At 32.7% G+C, this 26,686-nt stretch overlaps 2 protein-coding genes across 2 annotated transcripts in view; one reads left to right on the plus strand and one right to left on the minus strand.

Moving 5' to 3' along the window:
• Positions 1–176: 176 nt before the first annotated feature.
• Positions 177–26,686, minus strand: part of LOC108729696 (RNA polymerase III subunit A) — a 39,554-nt gene continuing 13,044 nt past the window's right edge. The window contains 29 exon segments of the mRNA XM_018458899.1: positions 177–321; positions 479–612; positions 770–970; positions 1,033–1,185; positions 1,270–1,420; positions 1,659–1,846; positions 2,191–2,530; positions 2,616–2,769; positions 2,827–3,177; positions 4,080–4,309; positions 4,405–4,654; positions 4,729–5,059; positions 5,141–5,217; positions 6,101–6,260; positions 6,334–6,531; positions 6,599–6,736; positions 6,811–7,137; positions 7,759–8,106; positions 8,188–8,337; positions 9,179–9,314; positions 10,257–10,303; positions 10,305–10,327; positions 18,395–18,570; positions 18,639–18,893; positions 19,050–19,575; positions 19,682–19,903; positions 19,966–20,284; positions 21,566–21,589; positions 21,591–21,933. Of these exon segments, the coding sequence (XP_018314401.1) occupies positions 201–321; positions 479–612; positions 770–970; positions 1,033–1,185; positions 1,270–1,420; positions 1,659–1,846; positions 2,191–2,530; positions 2,616–2,769; positions 2,827–3,177; positions 4,080–4,309; positions 4,405–4,654; positions 4,729–5,059; positions 5,141–5,217; positions 6,101–6,260; positions 6,334–6,531; positions 6,599–6,736; positions 6,811–7,137; positions 7,759–8,106; positions 8,188–8,337; positions 9,179–9,314; positions 10,257–10,303; positions 10,305–10,327; positions 18,395–18,570; positions 18,639–18,893; positions 19,050–19,575; positions 19,682–19,903; positions 19,966–20,284; positions 21,566–21,589; positions 21,591–21,933 (6,073 nt within the window). The 3' untranslated portion in view covers positions 177–200.
• Positions 11,464–18,092, plus strand: Gnf1 (germ line transcription factor 1). The gene is given in 17 exon segments (XM_018458890.1): positions 11,464–11,851; positions 12,365–12,508; positions 12,908–13,117; positions 13,204–13,354; positions 13,432–13,659; positions 13,662–13,867; positions 14,664–14,843; positions 14,924–15,208; positions 15,318–15,480; positions 15,578–15,787; positions 15,861–16,087; positions 16,427–16,764; positions 16,833–17,051; positions 17,149–17,322; positions 17,395–17,470; positions 17,577–17,750; positions 17,835–18,092. Coding segments are annotated over 17 exon segments (3,099 nt in total). The 5' UTR covers positions 11,464–11,842; the 3' UTR covers positions 17,940–18,092.

Genomic DNA, 26,686 nt, shown 5'->3' on the forward strand with positions numbered 1-26,686 from the left:
ACATAATATCCTTATAAATGTTTATACAATCAAATATAAATTAAATATTTTATGCATAAGTGACACGATCATAAGAATTAATAATAAAATGAATAATAATAAAATGAAAGGATATCTTAACTGTATAGTGAAAGGATATCTTTTTTTCATTAAAGTAAATTATTTCTTTTTGTCAGTAAATATAAAATATTTTATTAATATTAAGTTTGCAATAGTGGACGCGGTTGTATTCGTGGAAGTCGTCTTCCAGAATGCAATGGTTTGTGAAATTGTGGATCATCAAATAGAAGTTCCTTTTTGCATGGTTCGTCTTTGTCTGCTGTATTTAATTATTAAGGAAAATAACTGTGCAGTATATGTGCGCACGTGTGGGCGTACACACGATGTGTGTGTATTCAATTATATGTGTCATCTATTTTTTATGACAAATATAACATAAACAGTTAACATTTCATATATAAAACAATGAAAAGGATATTTGTGAAGCAGCTTGAAGATTCCTGTGCCTAGTGGAACTGGAATACCCATTATAATTGATTCTGATACGCCGCTTATAATATCTTTTTGTCCATAATAAGCTGCATCAAATAGATGATCTGCTGTTTTCTCAAACTGTAAATAAACTGGTTTGCCAAAAGAATTTCCAATTCTTCTTAATACTACTCAAATTTAAAGATGAAGAACCATAATAAGCTCAATTTAATAATTCTATATTGTATTATAAAAAAGCACGTAAAAGAATGAAACAATGAAAAATGGAAAATCTCACCGATGCCAAGTTTAAAACCGATTCTTTCATTTTTGCCAAACCTTGTCTCGTGATACCAAGTACTTCTCCTCTGCTAGTCATTAAATCTGCCAAGAGCATTAAATGTCGACAATCAATACTGATTCCGTGATTTTCCATTACTGACTTAATTTCTGACATGATAGTCGTTCTCGCTGCTTCTATCCCGAGCGTTTTGAAAACCTAAAATGAAGCTTAATTATAAATATGTTTTATTCACTATCTCATGATTTCTTTCAACTCACTTCTATTGTATTATTTGACTTTGTCTTTTCACCAAGGATGCCACGTGTTGCCATAACTTCTCTAAAATTATCTCCTTCGACAAATAATGTAAATTTCGATTTACTACCGAGGTTTTCATTATGTACAACTACTCTATTGATCGATGGTAAGCCCTACAAAAATAAATAAATACATAAATAAAAGCGGACATTAAATTTCTAAAACTTATAAAAATTTATCTCATTACACATTTTTACCTTTACTATAACATTTGGAATGGCCTCTGTCAGTTGACGAAATGGAAAATTTGAGTCTTTATCTTTACTCCGATTTGGTCGAATAATAATAACTGAGTCGGTCACCTTTTCTACATTCTTTGAAGTTAATTTCAATTTTGAAGTGCAGAGTCTAAAAAAATCATAAATTATATTCGTTATCTTTCGAAAAATATATAATGGCAGCAAATTATTGTTAAAATATAACTAAAACTCCTGTTTTTTTTTTTCATTGTAACTATATTAAGTTTTGACATTAAATGAAAGAAATCAAGTGAAATTTTGTTCTTGTGAAATACGTATGTATATTGAAATAAATTAATAGTTGCAATGAAAAAACGAGAATCTCTTAAACTTTCAAACATACTTACGTATAGTATACGGAATTAACATCAACTTCTAATTTTAACGTTTTAATCCTATCGATATCTAGTTTTATTATAAGGAAATGATCATCGCGCAAATATATTTCGTCGATATATTCAGCTACATCTTCTAAGGTCGTCTTCTCAATTCTTGCCTTCACTTGCTCGGCAAACTCGGAATTCGTATCATTGATCTGTAAAATAAAGAATTATAGCGTTTTTCACTGGCAGAACTGGTGCGCACTCAGTACACCTTAAAGCTGTTGTACACTAACCTAATCTGAATGTAAAAGTGATATATCTAAATTAATAAAATACCCAACGTATATTTTATCAAATACTATAATAAAATTTATTGAAGATTTCACGGTTTAATTCGTTTCTATATTTTTAAACGTACATCTTTACGTCGATTTGTGTACAATGGTTTTAAAGTGCACTGAGTGCGCACCAGCTCTGCCAGTGAAAAACGCTATTAGTTGGTTAAAACCATTTGATTATTCCATCGAATATGCATGTGTTTAGAGTAATTATTCACCAATGTCGCTGTTATGATGGGAGTACTGATCTTAGGACTCGCGTTAATAATTTCTTTAATACGGGGAACCCCTTGCGTAATGTTCATGGCAGCTACACCGGCAAAGTGGAATGTTTTGAGTGTCATCTGAGTCCCTGGCTCACCGATACTTTGAGCAGCGAGCGCACCTACAGCAGTGCCCGGTTCTATCTTAGCTCTCATATATTTCTCCTTGCACGTGTGAATAAACTCTACTAATTGCGAGACGGTGAAACGTTCGAGTTGCGAAGTCACTGACGAATTCGATATAATGTTCTGTCGATAAATTTTTATTTTTCGCGCCACTAATTTCAGGAATGAACTACAAAAAAAACAACGTTTAATTTGTTTAAAGCTGCGTTACAGAAGTTCACCAAATATCATATATTTATCATATATTGTCTTACATTAATTCGTCTTTAAATTCCTTACTCAGGCACTCGTACTCCTCAGAGCGTAGCATTTCATGTGTAGCATTAATCACGCTAGCAGCATCTAAAGGCTCTTCGGTTTTATAAGGCATTTTCGCCCTCACATGCTCGTACACTCTTTAGTCTTTACCTGTAAAAAAAATATATTATTCTATTTACACAAAATGCACAATAATGTGTCACATACCTTCCATGTACGTAGGATCCAATCCATCACCGCCATATGGAATCTGTATGATATCGCGCATAGAGTTGCGTACCGTCATGTCGTAATGGATACACAAATCCTCTAAACTTTTAATTAATCGTCTCTGCATGTATCCAGTCTCTGCAGTTTTTACAGCAGTATCTGTAAGACCCTCTCGACCGCCCATCGCATGAAAGTAGAATTCCTTGGACACTAATCCAGAATAAAATGAATTTTCCACAAAGCCTTTAGCATATGGCTGCTTTGATCCTATCAAGACATGAGGTAACGCACGATTCTCGAATCCGTCCGGCACTCTATGTCCGTTGATAGCTTGCTGACCTACGCAAGCTGAAGAGAGAAGTTGTATTAAATAGTACCAAAACAATTAAGAATAGTAATATATTTATGATTACACTGTGAAACAATTTTGAAAAAAATTGTTGCAGACAAAGCACTGTAAGAAAATTCTGTTAGTACTAGGTGAGAAGAGATGAAATGTCAAAGGGTTTGCCAAGATTAGTTCGATTTTTTATTTATGAAGCTTCAAAGTTGATTACAAAATGAATGAAAAATTAAAAATATTTTTACACACATTATCAAATTTTTTGAGAAAACTATCATCTTGGATTACATCACCAAAGCGCGCATTTAGAAATATAAGTAATTCTAAAAATCATTAGTTGCTGTATCTTCGATTTTATCATCTCTGTTACATATTTTATGAGACTACCTGCAAATATCGCTTAGCAATGCATCTAATTTTTTCTTTTATAGCAAGCTTCTATTGACATAGGTACTTGATGAAAACGCTCGCCACGTTTATCCTATTCTATTACTCTTACTTATCAAAGTAATCAAGATGGTGATGAAGGGAGTGTATTTAGATTCATATAAACATCTATTCTCTCGAATGCTCTCAATATAGCAGCTATGAAAGCTCGATAAAATTGAAGATATATATAGCAACTAATGATTTTTAGATTATTTATATTTTTAAATGCGTGCTTCGGTGATGTAATCAAGATAATAGTTTTCTCAAAAAATTCGATAATGTGTAGACAAAAATAAGTCAATTTTCATTCATTTTGTACTCAACTTTGAAGCTTCATAAATAAAAAAATCGAATTAATATCTTGGCAAACCCTTTGACATTTCATCTCCCCTCACCTAGTACTAACAGGATTTTCTTATAGTGCTTTTTCCGCACTTTAATTAAAATTTGTGTCCACTATGTTATTACTTGAACGTACCGATCATTTGAGAGATGTTGATGAAACTACCCTTACTCCCGCAGAGTGCCATAGTTAGAGGAGTGTTAGTGGGATGCAATTCTTTCAAACACGCTTTACCAACGTTGTCACGGATTACCGAAAGTTCGTTTAATATTCTCGTTTCCAGTGTTTCCTCTTCCGAACATCCAGGCTGACAGATGAGATGACCCTGATCCATTAACTGAATGTATTCGTTACATGTAGAGTAACTAAATAAACAAAAAAAATTAGAATTATATGATTATTATTATGAGGTTGTTTATATGAGGTAGCCTGTCAAATTTAAACTTGAAATTATTCATACTGAGTATTTAACACTATTTCCTTGGCTCGAAGAAGGCCTTGACTAGGTATAAGATCACCGATACCAAGAGAAATTCCTCTCTCAAAATTGAAGTGATTTGTTATTCTAGTTAAACGCCACATAGCTGCAGTTGCAACATCTTCACCCCAATCACGCAGCAGAATGTAAAATATATTTTGTTTCGATCCTGAGCCCAATACAGATTTATCCATTGTACCCGCTAGGAGTTCGGAATTGCGAATAATAACATCTATGGATTTAATTTAATTATTTAAGAATATTTGGTCATTAACGACACGATTACAATGTACAACTACAACTTACAAGAGTCATTAATACAAAATTCTTTTCCGGTGGTATATGTCTTGCCCTTTGCCTTTAGATTTGCTTTGACAGAACATTCCTTATTCGGTCGTATAATGAGACTGAATATTTGTTTGCCGGTCCACAATCTCGCCGGTTTTACGATTGCAGGTGGAGGAAGAGTTATGATCATAGAAGCGTCCAAGCCAGCTAAAAGGCAAAGAGCTAATCTAGCTTGTTCTAGCTGGAGAAACGTGTCCTTTTGAGTCAAGAGATAAGCACCGGTGATAAAATCTTGAGTTGCTCCTATCAATAAGTCACCATTGCGAGGTGTCACTAGATTGGATTTATTCTATAAACACAAAACAAAACATTTTAGCATATTTATACGCAATTTAATAATTCTACAAAAGTATGTTAATCAGTCATTTACCGCTAACAAAACTAATGCTTCGGCTCTGGCTTCTTCAGTCTGTGGTAAGTGAAGATTCATCTCGTCGCCGTCAAAATCTATTAATGTATATTAAATCAAATAAGAGTTAAACAAGACCCCGATGATAATCTTAGTACCTAATAACATTGATCTGCGATAAAAAAATTTTTTAAACAGTTTCAGCTGTTTTTAATGTATCTTTTGGGATAATAAACATAAATTCGTTATCCAAATTTATCATATCACAATTTTGAGAAAAATGGCATCAAAGAGATAAAAAAAAACAATTTTCAAGGTTTTTATAAATCAAAAAGTAATATAAAATTGACAAAATAGAATATAAACATTATAAGATATTTTGTAACACTATGTTTTATCCAGGAATTTTATCCATTAATCTTGCTATCATATTGTCAACTTCACTGATTTTTTATTTAGTATAAGGCAATTGTATTATGTAAAAGCTCTACATACAATAAAGTATTACGACCGAATAAAATGTCTTTTCTATGTATTACATGGGAAAAGATTTTTAAATATTTTTAAATATTTTTAAATTTTGTCATATCTCAAAAATGGACAATCACCAAAACCAAACAAAATGCTTTAAATTCCTATTTTTGTGTGGCATTAACAAAATTTAGAAAAAAATTTACTACTGATGTTACAATGTCATAAAAAACCTTAAAAGCGTCATTTTCGGCAATTTTTTTTCAAAAATTTGACGTGGAGCAATTTGATAAACGGAATTGTATTTAGTACCTAAAAACCGACGGAAAATGATTATGTTCGTTTAGACAATGATCCCAAAGTATTAATTTGCAGACTAGTATAATATTTATATGTAAATTTTAAATATAATCGTAATAATTTGTGTATGTGGAGGAGGGAGGGAGGGGGAGAGAGAGAGAGAGAACATATTAAACAGCCAACATGTATGGACAATAAGTTAAACTAGACCTGCATTGTAAGGTGCACAGACACATTCGTTGAATCTGAACGTTCGATGCTCCAATACCTTGGTTCTATGTGTCATAATACTTAATTTGTGCAAAGATGGTTGCCGATTGAACAGTACTAAGTCATCATCTTTGAGATGCCTCTCAACAATGTCGCCATACTGTAAAAAAAACAATGGTATATTAAAATATATAACTCCTGACAATTTAAGTCAATGTAGGTACGTGAATTACCTGTAAGTCTTGAGCGGCTTTATTCCGATCGCCATATCCAAGATATCGCCTGTTTTGCGAGTTCTTATATTGTATGTAGTTTGCTCCAGGATGTATATCTGGACCATTTCTTACTAATTTTCGCATTAATTCTATGTTTGATGGAATGACCCTTTCAGGATATGTTAAAGTCTTTGCAACATATATAGGTACACCAACCTACATAAAGATTCAATATTATTAGATACACATCGCAGCAAGTCGACTTCAATTTCATCAGACTTACTTGTTCTATTCTGAGATTGGGATCAGGCGAAATGACTGTGCGAGAAGTAAAATCAACACGCTTACCAGACAAATTACCTCGAAAACGACCTTGTTTTCCTTTCAATCTTTGTACTATACCTCTACCAAACTTTTTAGGCTGAAAGTATCAATGTGTGAATTATTAGAGAAAAGAATATACAGATCTTTAAATGTTTGTTGAGAAGAGCTTACTTGCATGTGTAGAGGTATTCCGGACATTTCACTATTAATATAAAGACCACAATGCAGTTGAAGAAAATCCCAATGTTCCATGTACATATTTATATTAACACCTTTTTGCTTGCGAATAACGTCATTGATAAGAGCTATTTCTGACAATTTCATTGTCAGATAATCTTCATTTGTACCAGCCTTTAGGTCAGATAAAATACTAGGTCTAATACAAATTGGTGGCACAGGGATCCTTCTCAATATCAAATCCATTGGAGTTGCATATCCAGGATTCATTAACAAGTAGCAGATATCGCCTGTTGGAATTCTATTGAAAAGTTCTTGCACCTTAAAGAATATTCGTATATTATAAATTATATAAATTGCAAAAAAAAGTACTCAGAAATATATTAAACTATTATTCATAACATTATTATTTCTTTCTTTAAATATCTATTTATATCTCTTATATCTTTAATATTCTATATATACATATACAGGGTGTCTTAAAAATAGGGTAGGAGCCGCAATGGGGGCATAGGAGTCAAGGGGAACAAAAACGTCTTATACCATTTTGAAATATTCATTGTAAAAATTTCAGTTAAAATAACATTCTTGGATAGCGTAGGCGCGATGCAGCGAAACACATAGGACCTCCATGCCAGGCGGTGAAGCGCTATTCCTTTACTGCGCACCGCCGCTGTCGAATGAGACACAATGGGCCATGCTAAGAATTTGCGCGGCGCAGCTTAACACCGCACATTGGCTTACACGTTTTCTTTATTAATTCGAAAACTACAGCGAATATCTGATATAAGATATAAGACTTTTTTTGTTCCCTTTGATTCTTTCTTTGCCCCCATTGTGACTTCTACCCTATTTTTGAGACAACCCATGTATATATATATATATATATATCTTTTTTAACATTCTTCTATATTATAAATATATACTCTCTTTGAATCATACCACATTTGGATATAGATATTGATCAAATACACATCTGTAGTTTTGCTCTACTATATTTTTAAATTCTATGTCGCGTTCCATCTTTGGGGCCAATTCAGCCAACTTTTCTTGAACAATAGGATCTGTTTTCTTTAAGTTCTTGTATTTCTCATGTACAATCTTGAGAAAACCAGCCTTCTTCACAGGGCCATTATTTGACTTACAATTTGGACATACTGTCTTCTTTCTCGCTAATTCCAATATTCTCTTACGCGATGCTTTGGACGTTAAATATCCCGATTGCGGATTTTGTATGCTGCTTGAAAAAGATTTCTTTTCTTCGTCCGTTAGCAAAACATGAGCACATCTCTGTAAAAATTATGCGTCTCTAAAATATTAATGCGTCAATATAGGACACATAATTACTGAATCTTGATAAAATTGTGTTACCTTGCAAATTGTCTGTAAAATCTGGATGATCGATCTGAAGTAACCAACATGAAAAACTGGTAGTTCTAAATTAAGATACCCGAAATGTCCTACGCAGTCGTTCAACTTTTTACTACACGTTTCGCATTCGACTCCTGTAGAACTCACTCCCTATATACAAAAGCATCAATTCTAAGCTCTGTTCAAGTAGAGACGAAAGGAATATACATAGTAAATTCGGTCACTCGCACTACACTGGATTAGTGCACACAAAAGCTGATTTATACAAATTTATTTAAATGCAGTGACATAATACAATCAATTTTGAAATAATATAATATAATATATAATGTATATTCTGTTAAATAAAAATATCATTATTAGGTATTTAAAGTATTTATATAATGTTATATTTAATCTTGTTAACTTCATACAGGGTGTATAAAAAGTACCAGAAGCTCTGAATATCTCGAAAAATGTTTTATAAAAAAAAACAAAATGATTCAGAAAAAAGTTGTAGGATTTAAAAAGATTTATTTACTGATCTTATCAGTTTGACCTTGGGTGGCATCGCCAAGGTCAGGTCAAGATCAAATCGCTTTTTTTTTTTTTTTATGAAAACCCTTACTTTTCATTGCATATTCTTTTAGCATTATCTCGAGAGCTTTTCAATATGCTATAACAAAATACTTTTTCATTAAATACTTTTTTAGTTATAAGGTTTAAAAGTTAAGTACCATGGGCATTAGTATTATCTAAAGTATCCAACTGGTGATGATTAAAATTCTAAAATGAATAATCTAAAATTAGAGACTCTATAATTAAAGTTTGGCCACAAGAAAATATTCTGCACTTTTCTTCAAAATTGTGCAAGAGAGAAAGACATGTGTCCTCCTTTTTTTTTTTTTTTTTTTTATTTCTGTACTTTCTATACATCCTGTATAAAGTAGATTTTAATATGTATTAATCTAATAATAAAAGTGGATTAAATTTATTAATGGTCTTCAAATACCATGCGCCTGTCCAGTGCTCCTTGCAAAGCAGGAGTATGCTTTGTATCTTCATTGTACAGGTTTTTGGAGATCACCTCCACACTGGCCTGCATATTTATGTCGTGCATGCTGTCCACTCCAAAAGATATGTGGGAGCTAAATAAAAAAAAAATTAAATAAAAGCCCCTGCATTTTGCTCACTACAACTTCTAATTTTCATATTGAAGAGAATTCAAATACAGAGAAACAGAATTACATTTAATTTAAACTTTGTTTGATGAATATATCCCAATTGTTTACCAATTGTATTGTGTTAAGAAAACATAATGTAAGCCTAATTTCTATTCTAGCTCTTTACTTTCTGTTTCTTGCTTTTTGTCACTTTTTATGTCATCCTTTCTGTTTCCTTCGTTTTCTGTCATCAAAGATAAAAGTTGAACTTCGGAAGAGGCAAGAAAAATGATTGTCGATATAACGGTTGCAAAGAGAAAAAAGGCAAAAACAAGAAATAGGAAGCAAACAGCACATTATAAGTTTAAAGTGCATATCCACAAAAGGAACATTTTATTGCCTATTGTTGCTAGAAACAAGCAACTAGTAGAAACAATTTTGTCTCCATAGAATAACCTCAATTTTGAGAACATTTTAATTTTGTTTCAATTATCGAGGCAACAATTTGTCCAGAACTTAAGCTTAATCTACAATGTGCTTTGTATTTCCTGTTTCTTACATTTTACTACTTTTTACTTCTTGCCATTTTGTCTATTATCCAGTTTTTTTTTTCATTTTCTGACATAAAGTTGACAAAGAAGCAAGAAACATGAAATAAAAAGTAAGAAATGGAAAGCAAAGAACACAATGTATATCATTATATAGGCTTTCCGGAAAGAGGCAACATGAATGTTGCTTTGTGCTTCTTCAGTAGATACAGCACATTTACATACCAACATCTGCAGAGACACAGACATTTTACTTGTATTACAATTTATATTATGCTTGTATGTAAATAATACTGCATAGAAATTATTAGCGATATTATTTCCCTGAGAGAACTAAGGAATAATACTTTAAATTTGTAAAAACAAATCTTATACATACACTTCGCTGGCGACATTTGTCTCCCTGAATTGTTCTTTCACCATGCTTGTGTGGTCCTGATTTAAATACAACTGCAAATAATCGAAACAATTCTTAATTCGGTAATTTTTCGTTTTTGCACCTGCCCCTTTTGATCAAAATTCACGATATTTAACAATGAACAGGTTCATTCTCATCCATTTTGGCTCTATTCATTTCATTAAGGGGATGCTGGAGTGGTCAAATTGTGCGATTTTGCAGATCGATATAAATCTCCGAATTTACTGAACGGAATAAAAAATTCTTTTACAGGCTCTTAAAGTAGACGCAATATTTGGTGGTGCTGCAATAAACTTTATACTAAAATTGTAAAAAAAATTAAAAACTTACATTTTTTTCAACTCGTAGAGCTGTCACCTAACGTAGATGTTTCCTTAATACAAAAGTGTTATAGCTCGTATGGATCAAACGATAGTGCATTACGTGCACAAACAATACCGAGTTTATGAAACTAAGATTAAAAGCTTCAAAAGAAAGATTTATATCGATCTGCGAATGACGTGTATACAAACCATAGAGATATATCTCTATGGTCGTACTTCGTCTTCTTTTTCCAAATTGTAAATGGCCTCACCGGCGAAAGTTACGACGATTCCGGCCAGTAAATTGCTTTAAGTTGTATGTACGAGCTTGTAATCGAGGTTATGAAATACGCATACAATTCACTGAAAGCTTGGCCAGTAGTACCAGACACAGTCAAAGCTGGCAATGCTTTCCAAAAATGATAGGATGCAACACTCGAGGCGAGATGAAACAGATCCGCCTCACTCAAGCGATCTCTCAAGACTAAGTAGTAGTACTTCGTGAATGCTTGATATTCGTCAATGGCTGCATTCAGCGGACTCAACAGTTGAGTGAGCGTTCGCTGCTATTGACGTATTCTTCTAGATCTAAAATTATGATTGGATGATCTAAAAGAATACACCAATAACAGCGAGCGCTCACTCAACTGTTGAGTCCGCTGAATGCACCCATTTTTTACCACGTGATCCTTTTTGTCGCTGAAACAGCCTGTTTAAACAGCTCGTGAAAATTTACCTTTAGTCGACCACGTGCTGCGCAGCGGGAAACACGGCATACTTCAAGCCTATTCTACAATGTGCTTTTTGCTTCCTGTTTCTTGCTTTTTGCTATTTTTCGTATCTTGCCTGTTTGCTTTTTATCCCGTTTTTCGTTTTCTGTTGCTCGAGATAAACGTTAACGAACTTCAGAAGAAACAGAAAACACATATCAAGAAATATAATTGTTGATAAAACGATCACAAAGAGGAAAAAAGCAAGGAACAGGAAACAAAGAGTACATTGTAGAACAACCATCATGCTGGGAACGCACTCAAGGCTATCGATGTTATCGATAGTCGCTATCGATAGTTTTCCACTTCTACTCGGAAGTCTCGGAACGCACCGGAATACTTGGAAATCGGAATTGCAAGAATTGCGTCGACTGTTGTTGTTTATTACGAAAACAAAATCAAACAAGACTCCAGCCGATTATGCCGGCGTGACATTTATGAGCAGTACAAACGCGTCAAATATCGATATCACGAAATGCCGAGAGTACGTAACGAGAGTATAGCGGTTATGTTTAATTAATAATTACGTTACCTTAAAATTCTGATGACAATAGGGAGTTTTTGCATTAGTTTATCCAGATACAGTGAACGCTAAGGTCAGGTATCTTCTTCTTAACAACTAATTAAGAAAAGGATAGCGTGACTTTAGCGTTTACCGTATCTGAATTCACGTTATTGCAAAAACTCGCTAATGAGTCGATAGTCCTAAGTCTTATCGGTGAATCGGTGAAGTTGGCTAACAGCCAACTTGTACGACTAAAACTACCGATTTTCTTAAGACTGACCAATTTCGACTTTATTCCTTCCCATTAATCGAGCTAAACAATTCGCTGTACAACTAACAACTAATAGATGCGAAAAATCGTAGTCACTTATTTAGGTTAAAACTGGTTAAGACTTAAGATTTCCAACTACCGACTCGTTGTAGAATCAGCATTATTTATTTCAATTTCCTGAATGTCAAACCAAAAATCTCACGCACATGTTATTTCTGTAGGATATCAGATCCTATTTTGCCCCAGTTGCGACTTCACAGAAGAACAGTAAGCCTGTTGCTCCAAGGTCTCAGAAACGGCGGATCATTTCCTCCTCATCAGACGAAGATGAAGAGAAACCAAAGTCATCCACGAAACGTTCCAAAGTATCGTCCTTTATCATTTGCATATTTTTTATTTGTTGTAGTTACTCTTATAATTCTCTTTGTTATTTGCAATAATTCAATATAGATAGTTAATTCTGTCGTCGACATGAATTTGAACTTTTCTATTAGCAATAGGGGTTTTCTAGAAATAACAAATTTCTTTTTTTGCAAATTATATAAAAAACTGAAAAAGTTCTAGTACACTTATCAAAGCATTAACAAGTTTTTATCATCATAAAAGTCTAGCTGTGTTTCACTTATTTTTTATAGATTTAAATTAGCAAAATTCACAATCAAAGTATCAATAGTATCTTTAAAGATCTTAATTGCTGGTGGAGAGTTAATTATGATTCTCTTTGTTTTTTTCAATAATGCCAATTTGGATAATCAATTGCACAGGTCGTAAAAAGAAAGAAATCTTCCATCCTATCTGACTCTGAGGATGAGGAGAAAGTCAGAGATGATAAAAAAGATTCTAGGTACCCTATAGCAAGTAAGAGAAGCAAAAGCAAGGAGCCATGCAAAGCGATACCTGTTACTGAATTATTTGGCAAGAAGCCGATAACAAGAGTAGAAGAAATAAAAGTAAACCGAAAATTACAGAAAGTGGTAAGTATTGTTTGTATTCAAGTACAAACAGGAAAATTAAAGAAATATCCTAAAACTTCCTGGAATTTATTCTGGAATTTATGTAGGAATCTGAGTTTCATGAAGATGAAGATTTTGATGCTGTGCTTAAACAATTGGATGTAGTACAAGATACCCTGATACAGCATAAACAGAAGGATAAAAGTAACATTAAAAATGTAGATAGTCCTAAGAAATCAGAAGCTACAGTTAAGACAGGTATGTTTAAATTTAATTCATTTATTGTTCAAATAGATACTGTTATATACAAATTTGACATGATAGAACATTTACAGAGGTGGTCTCTAATAAGAACAGAAAGCATAGTAATGGTTTGAAAGATCTTAATAGTCAAACTAATAATACATATGAATTAAAATCTGAGGAGGTAAAACAATCTCCCAATAAAAATAATGTATATTCAAAAGTTACAAATTCCTCTCCAAAACAGAACTTACAAAAAGAGAAAAAAGGTAGCTCGAATGGAGACTTGGATATAAACAGTAAGTATGATATTCTAATTAATTAAATTATAACTTGAATAATTTAACGTCTATTTCTGCAGAAAAAGATAAAGATATAAAAAAATCATCAAGTAAAAGGAAAGCCAAAATAATGGAAGAAAATTTATTTGAAGAAAGGAAAGAAACAAAGAAACAGCGTGCTATAATGTACGAAAAATATCTTCAGAGAGGCGGTGCCAGAAACCCTGGTTCAAAAGAGATCCCTACAGTAAGAGACTGCATATGACAATAACAATGAATAGTTCTATGTGATAGATTATATTCTATATAATATATTAATAAAATGATATAATATCAATTTGATATTATAGTTACAACTGCAAGAAATAATAATATTTAAAATAGCATTAAAAATTATAAAAAACTAAATAATTACAAGATATAATGCCTTATCTGAATCTGCAACATTCGTACCATACGAAGCAGCTAAATGGATAGCGCGCGACGTCGCGCAGTGTCTATTGTTTTTTTAAAATTAAGAGTCCACTGAGACTATCCTATAAAAAATATATTTTGTATACAATAAGGAATTCGATCTTTTTTTTCAAATTTTCATAAGTGATAATTTTTGGTGGAAAAATTTAATTAACATTTACATTATTATAATAACAATAAAAATTATTATTTTAAACAAACTCAAATAATATTATAAAAGCGCTTAATTTCCCCTTTAAAACTGTTTTTGGTTTGTCTTTCTATGATTATTCAAACCGGAGATATTTAACTTCAAAGTAGGGGGGGGGGGAATGCTCAGTTGTATAAAAACTTCCATGTGAAAAAACTAATGAAAACATTTTTTAGAGGGGCATAAGCTCACACATTATTTAAAATGGTGTATATATATCATGTAACAAAAGTTTCAAGCAGTTCAAAAAAGTACCTATTTTGTTCAATTTTCTCAGGAATTGCTCATATAATAGAATAGAGACTGTTTTTCAATAAAAAATTAGGAAAGATTTTCAATTAATATTTTATCTCAGATTTTTATTCGTTTTCTATCTCAGGGTGCCAAAAATTGTTTAGCCGGAGTAAGTTTCTTGATTACTGGTGTATTGGATTCCTTAGAAAGAAATGAAGCCGAGGATTTAATACAAAAATATGGTGGCCGGACCGTAAATTCTGTATCAAACAAAGTAAATTATATTATAGTGGGAGATGAGGCTGGCCCAGCTAAATTGGCAAAAGTGTGTATTTTTTACATGATATACGTTTATATTTTGCATATATGTCTGTTATTTTTTATTTATATGAAATAAATTTTTAGGCTAGTGGTTTAGGTATCAAACAAATATCTGAAGATGATCTCCTTGAAATGATTCGCATGAGACCGGAAGGTAAAGCAGACATCAAGCCAGTTAAAGCAAAATCATACGTGAAAAAAATATTTAGTAAATTTGAGAGTGATGAATCACCGAACAAAACAAAAGCATTATTAGATTCACCTAAGAAGGTAAAAACACCACCATTTTCACCAGTGAAAACCAGTGTGAATACGAAAACATCACCAGCATCAAAACAGACTTCAGATGCAAGCAGTAATACACAGAAAGTAAATCTAGATATTAATTTGACATACATGCACAAATGATACAAAATGACATAAAATAAAATAGAGCTTAAAATATGGTTGCTTCCTTGCTTTTATTATATTCTTCCAGATAGTAACAAGTATTGGATCAGAACTGTTAGTTGAAAAATATAAACCCAAAACTATGAAGCAAATTATAGGTCAGCAAGGAGATAAGAGCTGCGTACGTAATTTATACATATGGCTACGTGATTGGCATCAAAATCGTCAGAATTCCAAATTCAAAAATAGCAGTATGTTAACTTTTATTATTGTTCTTTTATCAAATCTTGGTGTAAAGATAAAATAAGGCTAATTAGTCTGATTATAATTTCATTTCTATTTCAATAGCTAGCAAGCAAACTCACGGACAAAGTTTCAAAGCTGCCTTGCTGTCCGGCCCACCGGGCGTTGGTAAAACAACAACTGTACAAGTCGTTTGTAAAGAATTAGGATATGATCTTGTGGAATTCAATGCTTCTGACACGAGAAACAAGACACTTTTGAAAGAAGCGGTCTCAGGATTATTATCCAACACCACAATGAAAGATTATGTCACAGGTAGGCATGTGATATATAATAAAATCTTGAAATAATTATACCATTTTCTTGTCTCTCACACTATATGCTACAGGTACCAAACAAAAAATTACGAGCAAGCACGTGCTGTTAATGGATGAAGTCGACGGTATGGCTGGTAACGAAGATCGTGGTGGCTTACAGGAATTAGTTAATTTAATAAAACATACGGATGTGCCAGTTATCTGTATATGTAATGACCGATTTAATACGAAGGTGAAAACTATTTCTACGCACAGCTACGACCTGAAATATCCGAAGCTCAGAGTGGAACAGATCAGGGTATAGTTTAGTACTTAGTTATAGAATCTAGCTTGAGTAATCTTTCTTATTTGATATAATTCAAACAGCAATATAAGAAAGAGCATAAGAGTCTCTATACTCTGTATATTTTGTATACTTTTCGTTTTATTAAATTCGTTATATTTGATACTTTATCTCTGCGCACTAATTTTTGTACTTGACTTTTATGCCCTTTTTATTTTGTTATTTTAATTGTCTTAGCTCTCTCTAGAGCACACTCACAACAATTAAAATAACAAAATAAAAAGAATCTCTAAAAGTCAACTCTCAATGATACACATTGTCCCTATTTGATATACTTTGATATCTTCTCTACAGAGTTCTATGAAGTCTCTGTGCTTTAAAGAGGGCATCAAGATCTCAACGGAGGATCTCGATCGTTTAATCGAAACGACGAATTATGACATTCGACAAGTAATAAACCATCTGGAGTTTCTCAGCACCCAAATGACTCACGTGAAGACGACTGATAAAAAACATTCGAATAAGAACTTTAAGCTCGGTCCATTCGACGTTACAAAAATAGCATTCAATGCGGAGGAGCAAAAAAATATGAATCTGAATGATAAGATCGGTTTATATTTCCACGATTACAATATAGCGCCTCTTTTTATACAAGAAAATTATCAGGGAATTAGATTATCTCAAGTATCACCGTGAGTATATCACTACTTTTATAAAGCTGTTTTTAAAGTCCAAGAATTAAGATTTGTTACATTTCCAGTCGTCAGAAGCTAGAAAAAATTGCCAACGCAGCTGATAGTATATCTCAGGGGGACCTTGTCGAGAAGGTGATGAGAAGTAATATGATGTGGAGTCTACTTCCGTTGCATGCTTGTTTCTCATTCGTTATACCAGCTAGTGAAATGTCAGGAAGCTCTGACGGGTTGATACGATTTCCGAGCTGGTTCGGGCGAAATTCGAAGACAACAAGGTTTAACCGGTATTATAAAATATTGACTTTTATTATTATTATGTGATCCGTCACGATCGTATCGAACTTCATTAGCAGCACTTTGTCCGCTGTGTATTATTTGCAGATTATTGCAAGAATTGACGACGCATACTCGATTAGCTACGAGTGCAAACAAGGATGCCCTGAACATGGATTATTTGCCTTATATTCGAAACGCTATTGTAAAACCTTTGATAGATAATGGTGTAGATGGTATAGAAGAGGCGATAAATATTATGGGAAAGTATCATTTAACCAGGTTCGTATTTTATTTACATTGAATCACTGGAAGACACAAAGATACATATGCTGATATTTTATTTTTCCTTAGGGAAGATTTGGATTCAGTAATAGAAATTTCTCTTTGGCCAGGAATGTCCGATTCGACGAGTAATCTTGATAGTAAAGTATGTGCAATATTAATAAATATTAATTAATAACAATGAAGACTTTTTATTGTGATAACTTTGTTTTGTAAAGATTTTAATTACATTAATGTCGCTAATATGTCAGGTAAAAGCAGCGTTTACACGCGCATATCAAAAGAATCCTCCTATGCTGCCGTATGCAATTAATAGCACTGCTACAGCAAAGAAAAGATCTAGACAGGATAATGATGTTATGGAAGATGAAGAAGATGGTGAGGAGGAAGAAACTGACGATATTGGTTTGGATAAGATGATCAAGGTAACATTAAAAATTATTTTCGCATTTCCATTATAAAATATATCAATTTTTTGAACAAAAAATATATCATGTAATGTATTTTAGGCAAAAAAACCTACTGTTGCTAGTACTAGCAAAGCTGCTTCATCGACGAGAAAACGCGGCGAATCAGCTAAGAAACGTGGAAAGGTACGCGGTAAAGGAAAATAAGAGACACAATAGTAAAAGAAGATATGCACGTTTTATGTAGAGAAACTTGAAATAAAATTAATCCATCACGAGAGAACATTTGTTCACTACTTGAATTAATCGAAGCGTTTATATGATCATGGAATGATTTTTATACATTAGATTTATTGCATCCAATACTTGGTGTTCGTTTCAAAATATACTTTCTATTCTCTTATTAGATTTATTGTATTACAAAAAATGCAACACCTGGCGTTGTTTTAAGATATATTTCTTATTCTGTCTTATTAGTGAGAAATGTGTTCTAAAAGCTCAATAGCTCTTTAATTCACCAGCTCTCCTCTTGTCTGTACACATTCTAAAACGAAAAAAAAAAGAGTTAGAATCTCAGTTGTCATAAAAAATAGCTGATATAAAATATACATAATATATGAAATAAAATTTTATGAAATATTTTATATATTTATGATGCGTACGTTTTTTACTGGGTTTCCATCCAATGTATTCATTAGTTTTCATATTTTCTTCGGTCAGCCAATCAGTCAAAGGCTTAAAATATTCCAAAAGTCCAGCCGCATCCATTTGCCTTTGACCCGAGATCTTCTCCATCGCATCTTGCCACGGTTTCGAAGAACCCAACTCCAGCATAGATCTAACATAAGTGCGATCAATATCTCTACACTCGAATTGTATTCTTATAATGGTGCATATCAGACTTACTTTAGCAGATTTCCGGCGTCCTTATTATCGTAAATATCACATTGACTTAACGGCTTGGTATCTGGATTGCTCGGATCATATTGCTTCGCCTCGATGCACAATGCCTTGTGGAACTGGAACTGTATCACAAAACTTACAAAGTATCTTATGTACTCGACACCCGCAATTATATGATATTTGGAGCCAGGATCGAAGTCTTCTTCCGACCTATCTACGGGAGGTTCGATGCCCTGGTATTTCTCGGCGAGTGTCCACCTTAAAGTAAATAATTTTTTTAACTTGCTTCAAATATTTTTTCGGTTTAATTTTTTGGGGAAATTCAATTTAATGCATTTTTATTCGAGGAGAAATATTGTCGAAAAAAAAAAAAATAATACAGAGGGACATATTTTTGTTATCTAGAACACTGACCAGTTGCAGTTATAATTATCGGGCGTGACTTTTCCCTGGAATACATTCCAGCGCCATCGATCCATCATGTAAGCGAATGGCAGGAAGACAATCTTGTCAAGACTTTTCATATAGAGGTGATTGAGGAATGCTTCCCGATCAGTCGAATCATCCGTCAGTAGACCGATCTTTTTGAGATGACTGGGGGTAGATACGCTGAGAGAAATAACATCACCAACCGCTTCGTGGAAACCTGGATTCGCGCCCTCCTTGAAAACTACAGGCTGGTTCTTGTACTGCAAGTAATACTCGATGTGACCCATCTCATGATATGCTGTTAGCAAGTCTTCCATGTTAACGCGCGTACATTGCTTGATCCTGAAGTCTTTGCCATCGTAGAAGTCCCATGCGCTCGCATGGCAGATCATGTCTACACCATCCTTTTTCGTCAGGATCGATTTTTCCCAGAATGTGTCTGGCATGGCAGTCAAGTTAATTGATATGAAGAAGTTCTCGGCGAGGCGAAACATACTTGTCGCATTGTAATCTGCTTAAAGAATTATGAAGCATTACAACGGCTATATAAGCGTAAAGAAAGCTGGAAACAAAGTGATTTTTTGATAGTGCCTTGAAAGACTCAAACATAAACCTGCCTTGTTCTACCAGAGCGGCACTAACATCCGGCAGTTGTTTACCCGAGAACGGTACAGTAAAGTTTGCAATATTCCAAGTCTGAGCCCAGGGATTGCCTAATAGATGCGCTGGGATCGGGCCGTCCTTGGAGACGATGTCTTCGCCGTATTTTTTCCTGAGCTCGCGCCGTACGTAAGCATGCAGTTGTAAATACAATGGCTTCAGTTGTTGCCATTGAGTCTCTGTACAAATTTTGTCGTTCTATCAATGTTGTTTCAGTGAACGATGCTGCAAATAACCTTACCGATTTGTTCAGGGAAATCATCAGCCTCGTAATCCTTCATCCAAAATGCTGCATAGTCAGAGAAGTTGTTAAGTGTCGCCGCGGTGTTGGCTAGTTCAACATATTTGGAGTACAGAGACTTGACTTTCTCGCCTGATGCTTTCCTCCACTCCACCCAGATATGCTTCAGCTCCTCAGGATCGTGACTACTCTTTGATATCTCAATAATTTCCGGCTCAAGCGCAAGATCACACTTACTCTTGTTATGATAATCACAGATCTTTGCGGTGCTATAGATGTTCTCCATTTTACTCACCGTCATCTCGAATTCGTTATAACTCTGCAATCATATATCATGTGGTAATGATCTAACTTACTCGCAATTTTGATCAATGAAATGAATTAAGTTTTCGCTATACAGCTCAATTGGAAAATTGTTAAATTTAACATATTTCACAGTACATATCTCAAACAGTTTACTCAAATTTTTGTGTTAATTTAATACAAGATGAATAAGAACTTGTGTTCACTGGGTTAACACTGAAAATATGCGAATTAATTTGCTATGTTTGTATCAAGATATGTCAAACAATTGGAAAGCACTCATTGGTGTGTATTCAAAAGCCTTAACACACAATAACACACAATTGTAAGCAAATTGTGGAGGAGTTATTTCTTCAGTAATTAGTAAATTCAGTAAATTAATATTTATAATATATTAAATTAAAGAGAACCTGAAGCTGTCTATATTGCCGATTAAATCGTAATTTTTATATAACCAAATTATTATATAAAATATTCTTATTTTTTTCTCTTTTACAGATTTGAAAATTCTTTTCCAGGATTAAAATATACGCACTCAGATAACAAGGTGTCTGTCTTGTTGCTGGCATGTTGCTTGCTAAGCGTGCATTGCTAAATATGTGTTGCTACCTGAATTGTAGTAACTGAGTCCTCATTTGTTGGCAACTTGATACCTTCACGATATGATAACATTGAATAGCAATTTGCTAGCAATTTGCCGACAAATTTAAAATCGTCATCATCAAAATTCGTACTATTGCCATCATGTTGCCATAATAATATGCAGCATCATACAATGCTGTCATATTGCCGACAACGCAAGATAACATTGACGCAGTTATCTTGCTGTTAAACTGTTGGTAGTACATATACACATTGTTGTCTGCATGTTGCTACAATGTCGGTATATTCGAAATCGTTGAAGACAAATCTACGGCAAATTACCAGCATCATAAGCAATCACAGATTTGTGCGATTTTGCTGAGACACGCTTTGCTATCTGAGCATTAATACGTATCTATGAGGTGGAGTTTATGCCGAGAACGACAAAAAATTTTTCTTAAAATTTCAACATTTCAACAAGTTTTTGTCGTTTTCGGCATAAATTCCTCACAGATACGTATTAATGCGTATACTTTAATCCTGGAAAAGGATTTACGTTAAATTAATACTCGAATATGCTAAAAATTTGACACAAAACAACAAAGAATGATTTTAACTGCACAAATACAAAATAATGTTTTTTACTGTGCTATTTTTTGCAAGAAATGTATGATTAGCAAATGAAAATGATATAAATCTCTATATATATGTTTACTTGTTCAGGAAGAGCGGCGATACCGAAGTATACTGAGCTTTTTGAACTGTCTCTTCATAGACTCATCTTTCAAGTCTCTCCAAGAGAAGTCATTCACTATTTGAATAATATGTTTGGTAACGTTCGCCCCCTCTGCCGACCATTTCAACTTTTCTGCCAGATTCTCATTCGTTAGATTCGATGCGTAATTCCATGCGGTGATACTCTGTTTATTATTCCATTTTGCATACTCTGCGTTGATTCTATTCAAGAGTTCGTGAGCGCTTTTCAGAAGATCGTCGGCAGTTTCGTGTTTTTTGCTGATATCTACTGCGTCTTCCGTCGTTGGCTTGGCTGCTACCAGAGTTACAATTGCTGCTACCAAGATTCTAATAACAATTAAATTTTAACAATCTTATTAATAATTATTATAAAAAATCTAATTCTTATATTTTTAAATCGTAAATAACTAGAGGAATTACAAATAAGGCGAGATATTTCAGCTCAACTTTGGAAGTTAAGCGTGTAAATAATTATCAGATGAGAGATAGTTGGTTAATTACTTCATATTAATTATAATAATATGAATGTTTGATAAAATATTTCTTTATGGTAACTATTTATTATGATATTCTTACCATATTATTCTAGCTTAGCAACATTAAATATCAGCATATATCGTTCTAACAGAATATTTTGCTCTTAAAATAAAAAATTTCACAGTATAGAAGCAGTAACGCGTTGATCTATATCTATTTTTTATTTCTACACTTTCTGAACTGATAGTGCACACGGTGCAATAAGCTGAAATTAAATAAACGTATATTTGCTTCACTTCAACTAATGTAGGAATAAAAAATAGGCTTTATGAGTTTTTAAGAAGCTTCTTAGGATGTCAAAACGCTAGGGGCGCCACAACTTATAAAAAGAAAATTAAAAGACGTTAGGTAATTTAAACAAGCGCGTCTGAGGTACTATTTTAGGTGCGTTCCACTCAACGTTTGCTACGATTGCGTGCATCATTTCATTCTTATTGTTTTCAAATGTTAAAGGGTGAAATGATGTTCGCGAGTGTTGCGAACGTTAAATGACATGTCCTTTATAGATCATTGCAACGATAGATAACTACTGTCATTAACGTGTAATTTAGGTTTATCCCCTTTACTGCTTTACAGTACCTAATTGAAATATAATTATCGTTTTATTCAAAATGATGACCCACAGCTCTGAGATAAGTATTGCATCTATTGATGAGAGAAGTGGCAACTGATAGTATGTGCCTGTAATTTCTTTGCACGCTTGCAATGTATTGTCCTTCGTTTAACGATCATTAACAAGCACTTCGTACATTTTTTGCTTCAGAGCAAAACCAAGAGATATTTTAATATTATTCATTTCTGTAGTTTTATGACTTATGAAGCCACTATCTCTTAAACGAAGCATTTGAGAGCAAACTTCCAGAGGAAAATTTTGCTTCTTTCGAGGTCTTAAATTTATATTTTAAGTTTGACGGTTTAACAAAGAAACTCCTTGTATAATTTAAAAAAAAAACTCACGAAATCTAAAGAAATTGAAAGTACTTTTTAGACATTTTTATAAAAATTTAAGTTAAGTATGAAAAATTATTAATAAATAAAAATATTGTAAGATATGAGATTTTTTTCACTAGGGTAACACGACGTTAAATGACATTGCGATTTTCGAAAATAATATAAAAGTGTGGTACAAGCGCAAAGTGCACTCGTCCAGTCATGGGCGTCGACTTTTGTAGGGAATGTGTGGAGTACTCCACACATCAAAATTTTTCATGTGGAATTCCACACATGAACTATTTTTTGAAAATAATTAGTGTTGATAATAACTAGTATTTTTTTCTACTTTGAGAAAGTTGAATACATATTTGCATTCTACGATGCAGCAATTGAATTTAATAATTATATTGTATGCGTACTCCGATGTTGTTGAGACTGTGGATATTGACGCACTTATGAATGAATTCATTATAAAAAATAATATTTGGCGTTTTCGACAATAGCTTTAAGTGTTTCAATAAATTGAACGAAAATATTTATAAGAATTTATTATTAGAAGAATTTCATTGCTTCTTATTCTGTTATAGTCTTACTATGAAAGTCTATAAAGAAGTCTATAAAGAGATTTTGAAAGTAATGATGAAAATTTTATTGTGCCCTACCCCTTTCCGTCACGTTGTTCAACTCCACACATATAACAAATTGACAAGTCAGCGCCCCTGCGTCCGGTGTATTAACTCGTTAAATCATGAATGTCGTATGTCATCGTGTATCCGGATATATTTGACGTAAATGTCAATTACGGCATCATGACATACGACTGTGAAAATTAAAAAACAATCACTTTTACTTCCGAAATGATTAAATAAATATTTCGCGAAAAGGAAGAATAATGACAGAAAGGATCCTATACCAACTTTATAGAAATTGAGTTTTCCATCTAATTGATTACATTTTGGATATGTTGTAGTCCTCATCATTCTGAACAAATGTTTCTATGGAATCAACATTCTCCTATAGTTGTTGCGTTACATAAGTCCTGAAAAGTTCAGATTCAAGCTATTTATTAAATTGATGATTTCCGTGTATTATTGATATTATATCATTATTGACAGACGTATAATGGGTATTTACGTGCGTGTGTGCTCTACAAGCGCATAACATTATTTAATATGAAGTAATATTTTAGGCATTTTCTTAGAATATTAAATGTAACATTTTAAGAATATTTTATTAAAATTATATAATATTACATGATATTCTTGAAATTTAATAGAAGGTTATGTGTCCACTCCTGATAATATTATATGATTATTAAAAGTAACATTTATTTAATGTTATTGTAATATCGTATAAACATTACAAAGTATTATAACAGGGCGCATTTACTTTAATTTGTAAAACTATTACATCTGTTCAGTATAAGTATACGTTTAAAATCTGAAAATGATTTTGGCGCGCAGTTGTAGAACTGAATATGTACTTAAAATCACGTCGAAACGATTTTATAGTACAAGATGCAGTAGAGACTGACAAGAAGTTTTCGTTACTGGATTGTGAATTCAAATTACACAAAATTAAAAATAATTAATATTTATAAGTATTTTAATAATATATATATATTTCAGAGAGGAATATTAAGATATATAATACTTAGGATATTATATAATATAAGTGGATATACTATAACCTCTATAGAATACTATTGTAATATTAAAAAAATATTTATGATATTCTCGAAATATTGTAATAATTATTTTAATTTTTTAATAATATGCATAAATTCTAAGAACATTTTGCGCTTATAGGGTGCGTTCGTGCGTGCGTGCGCGTGTGTGTGTGCGTGTGCGCGCGTACTCTCTTATGTACATATATTTATGTATATACTGGATGTCACGTTTTTAGTGACAATTTCAAAATAGCTCTTAAACAGTGCATTTTAGAGAAAAATGTTCCAGATGAAAGTGGAGTGATTTCAAGGGCGATGTATTTTGGTCGCGTTGTTTTTTTTCAAATGGAAATGTCAAGAAGATATGAGGGTCACCTTGACTTTTTTAAATAAAATTATATGATTTTTTACACAATATGATTCTTCTAATTATTCTTCATATAAAAATATTAAGGTAGATATCGAAAAATCAATAGTTTTTGAATATGTCTTATACTTTATTCTGGTACATCATGACATGTAATATTATATATCTCGTAATTTATTAACTTTTTGATAATCATACCTTAACACTGTTTTGCACAGAGTATTAATAATTGAGATGAATCAATTGGTTTAAAGAATACATCTATTCCTCAAAGATACCAGGAGGTTTGCGGGTTATCGCCGTGTTTTTATCGTCCATTGCTAATGCCAACGTTTCGTGAATCTTGAAAGAATACATCTATTCTATTAAAATATCTGTTTTTATAACATGAACCAGGCTAAACGACGTGGATGAATAGGTGTATTCCTTACAATTGATTCATCTCAATATTTTGTGCATAAAAGTTAGTATTAAGCTACGATTATCAAAAAGTTAATAGTTTACGAGACATTTAATATTTCATGTCAAAATATGTCAGCATAAAATATAAGTAACTCGAAATTTAAACTATTGATTTTTCGATATCTCTATATTTTACTTTTATATGAAGGAATTAGAGGATTCATACCTTTATATATAAAATTAGAGAAATCATATTATGTAAAGAGGTCATATAATCTCATTTAAAAAGTGAAGGTGACCTTCAAATTTTTTTGGGACCTCCACTTAAAAAAAAAAACCAAAATACGTCCCCTTCGAAATCATTCCACTTTCACTTGAAACATTTCTCTCTAAAATGCACTGTTTAAGAGATATTTTAAAATCGTTTTTTAAAATAGGACATCTTGTATATACGTGAACACACACACACACACACACACACACACACACATACACACACATATCTATTATATATATATATATATATCTGTCAATAATAATGTAATGTCAATAATACATGGAAACCCAATTTAAAAAAAAATGGCTTGGATCTGAACCTTCCAGGACTTGTAGTGTAAAAACTAGCCATAAGAGGAGGTTGGTCAGAAGATTTGGTTCAGAATGATGAGAACTACAACATATCCAAAATTTGGCATATTCGATAGAAAGTCAATTTCCATAAGGTTGGTGCGTGTAGTCCTTTATTCTACATTGTATGTAGATAAAGAAAAATTTGTTATTATATAATTAACACAAAATATAAGAAAATATAGCGATATATGATCTATTTTTTTATTATAATATTACTAATTTAAAAAATTATCAATCAATAGGTGCGTTCAGCAGAACGAAACAATTTTGCAACCGTTTTATTATTGTCTGCTGAACGGTCCTAGATATACTCAGCGTCTCAACATGTTTATTCAGTGGTCGCCATGATTTCTAACAAATTAGGCTGCAAAGTATGGCGGCAAAGTATGGCTGCAAATCGATTGCATCTCTTTATCAAATATGTACTACTCTTCACAGTATTGCATTTCAGGATTCTATATATATTTTTTTTACAAAAAATATCACAAATCATATTGTGGAATTCGGAAGCTAATTTTTGGATGTCTTTCGTGTTTCACTCA

The sequence above is a fragment of the Mycetomoellerius zeteki genome, unplaced genomic scaffold (assembly GCF_001594055.1).
Source record: "Mycetomoellerius zeteki isolate Tzet28-1 unplaced genomic scaffold, Tzet1.0 scaffold79, whole genome shotgun sequence".
NCBI classification, from domain to species: Eukaryota; Metazoa; Arthropoda; class Insecta; order Hymenoptera; family Formicidae; genus Mycetomoellerius; species Mycetomoellerius zeteki.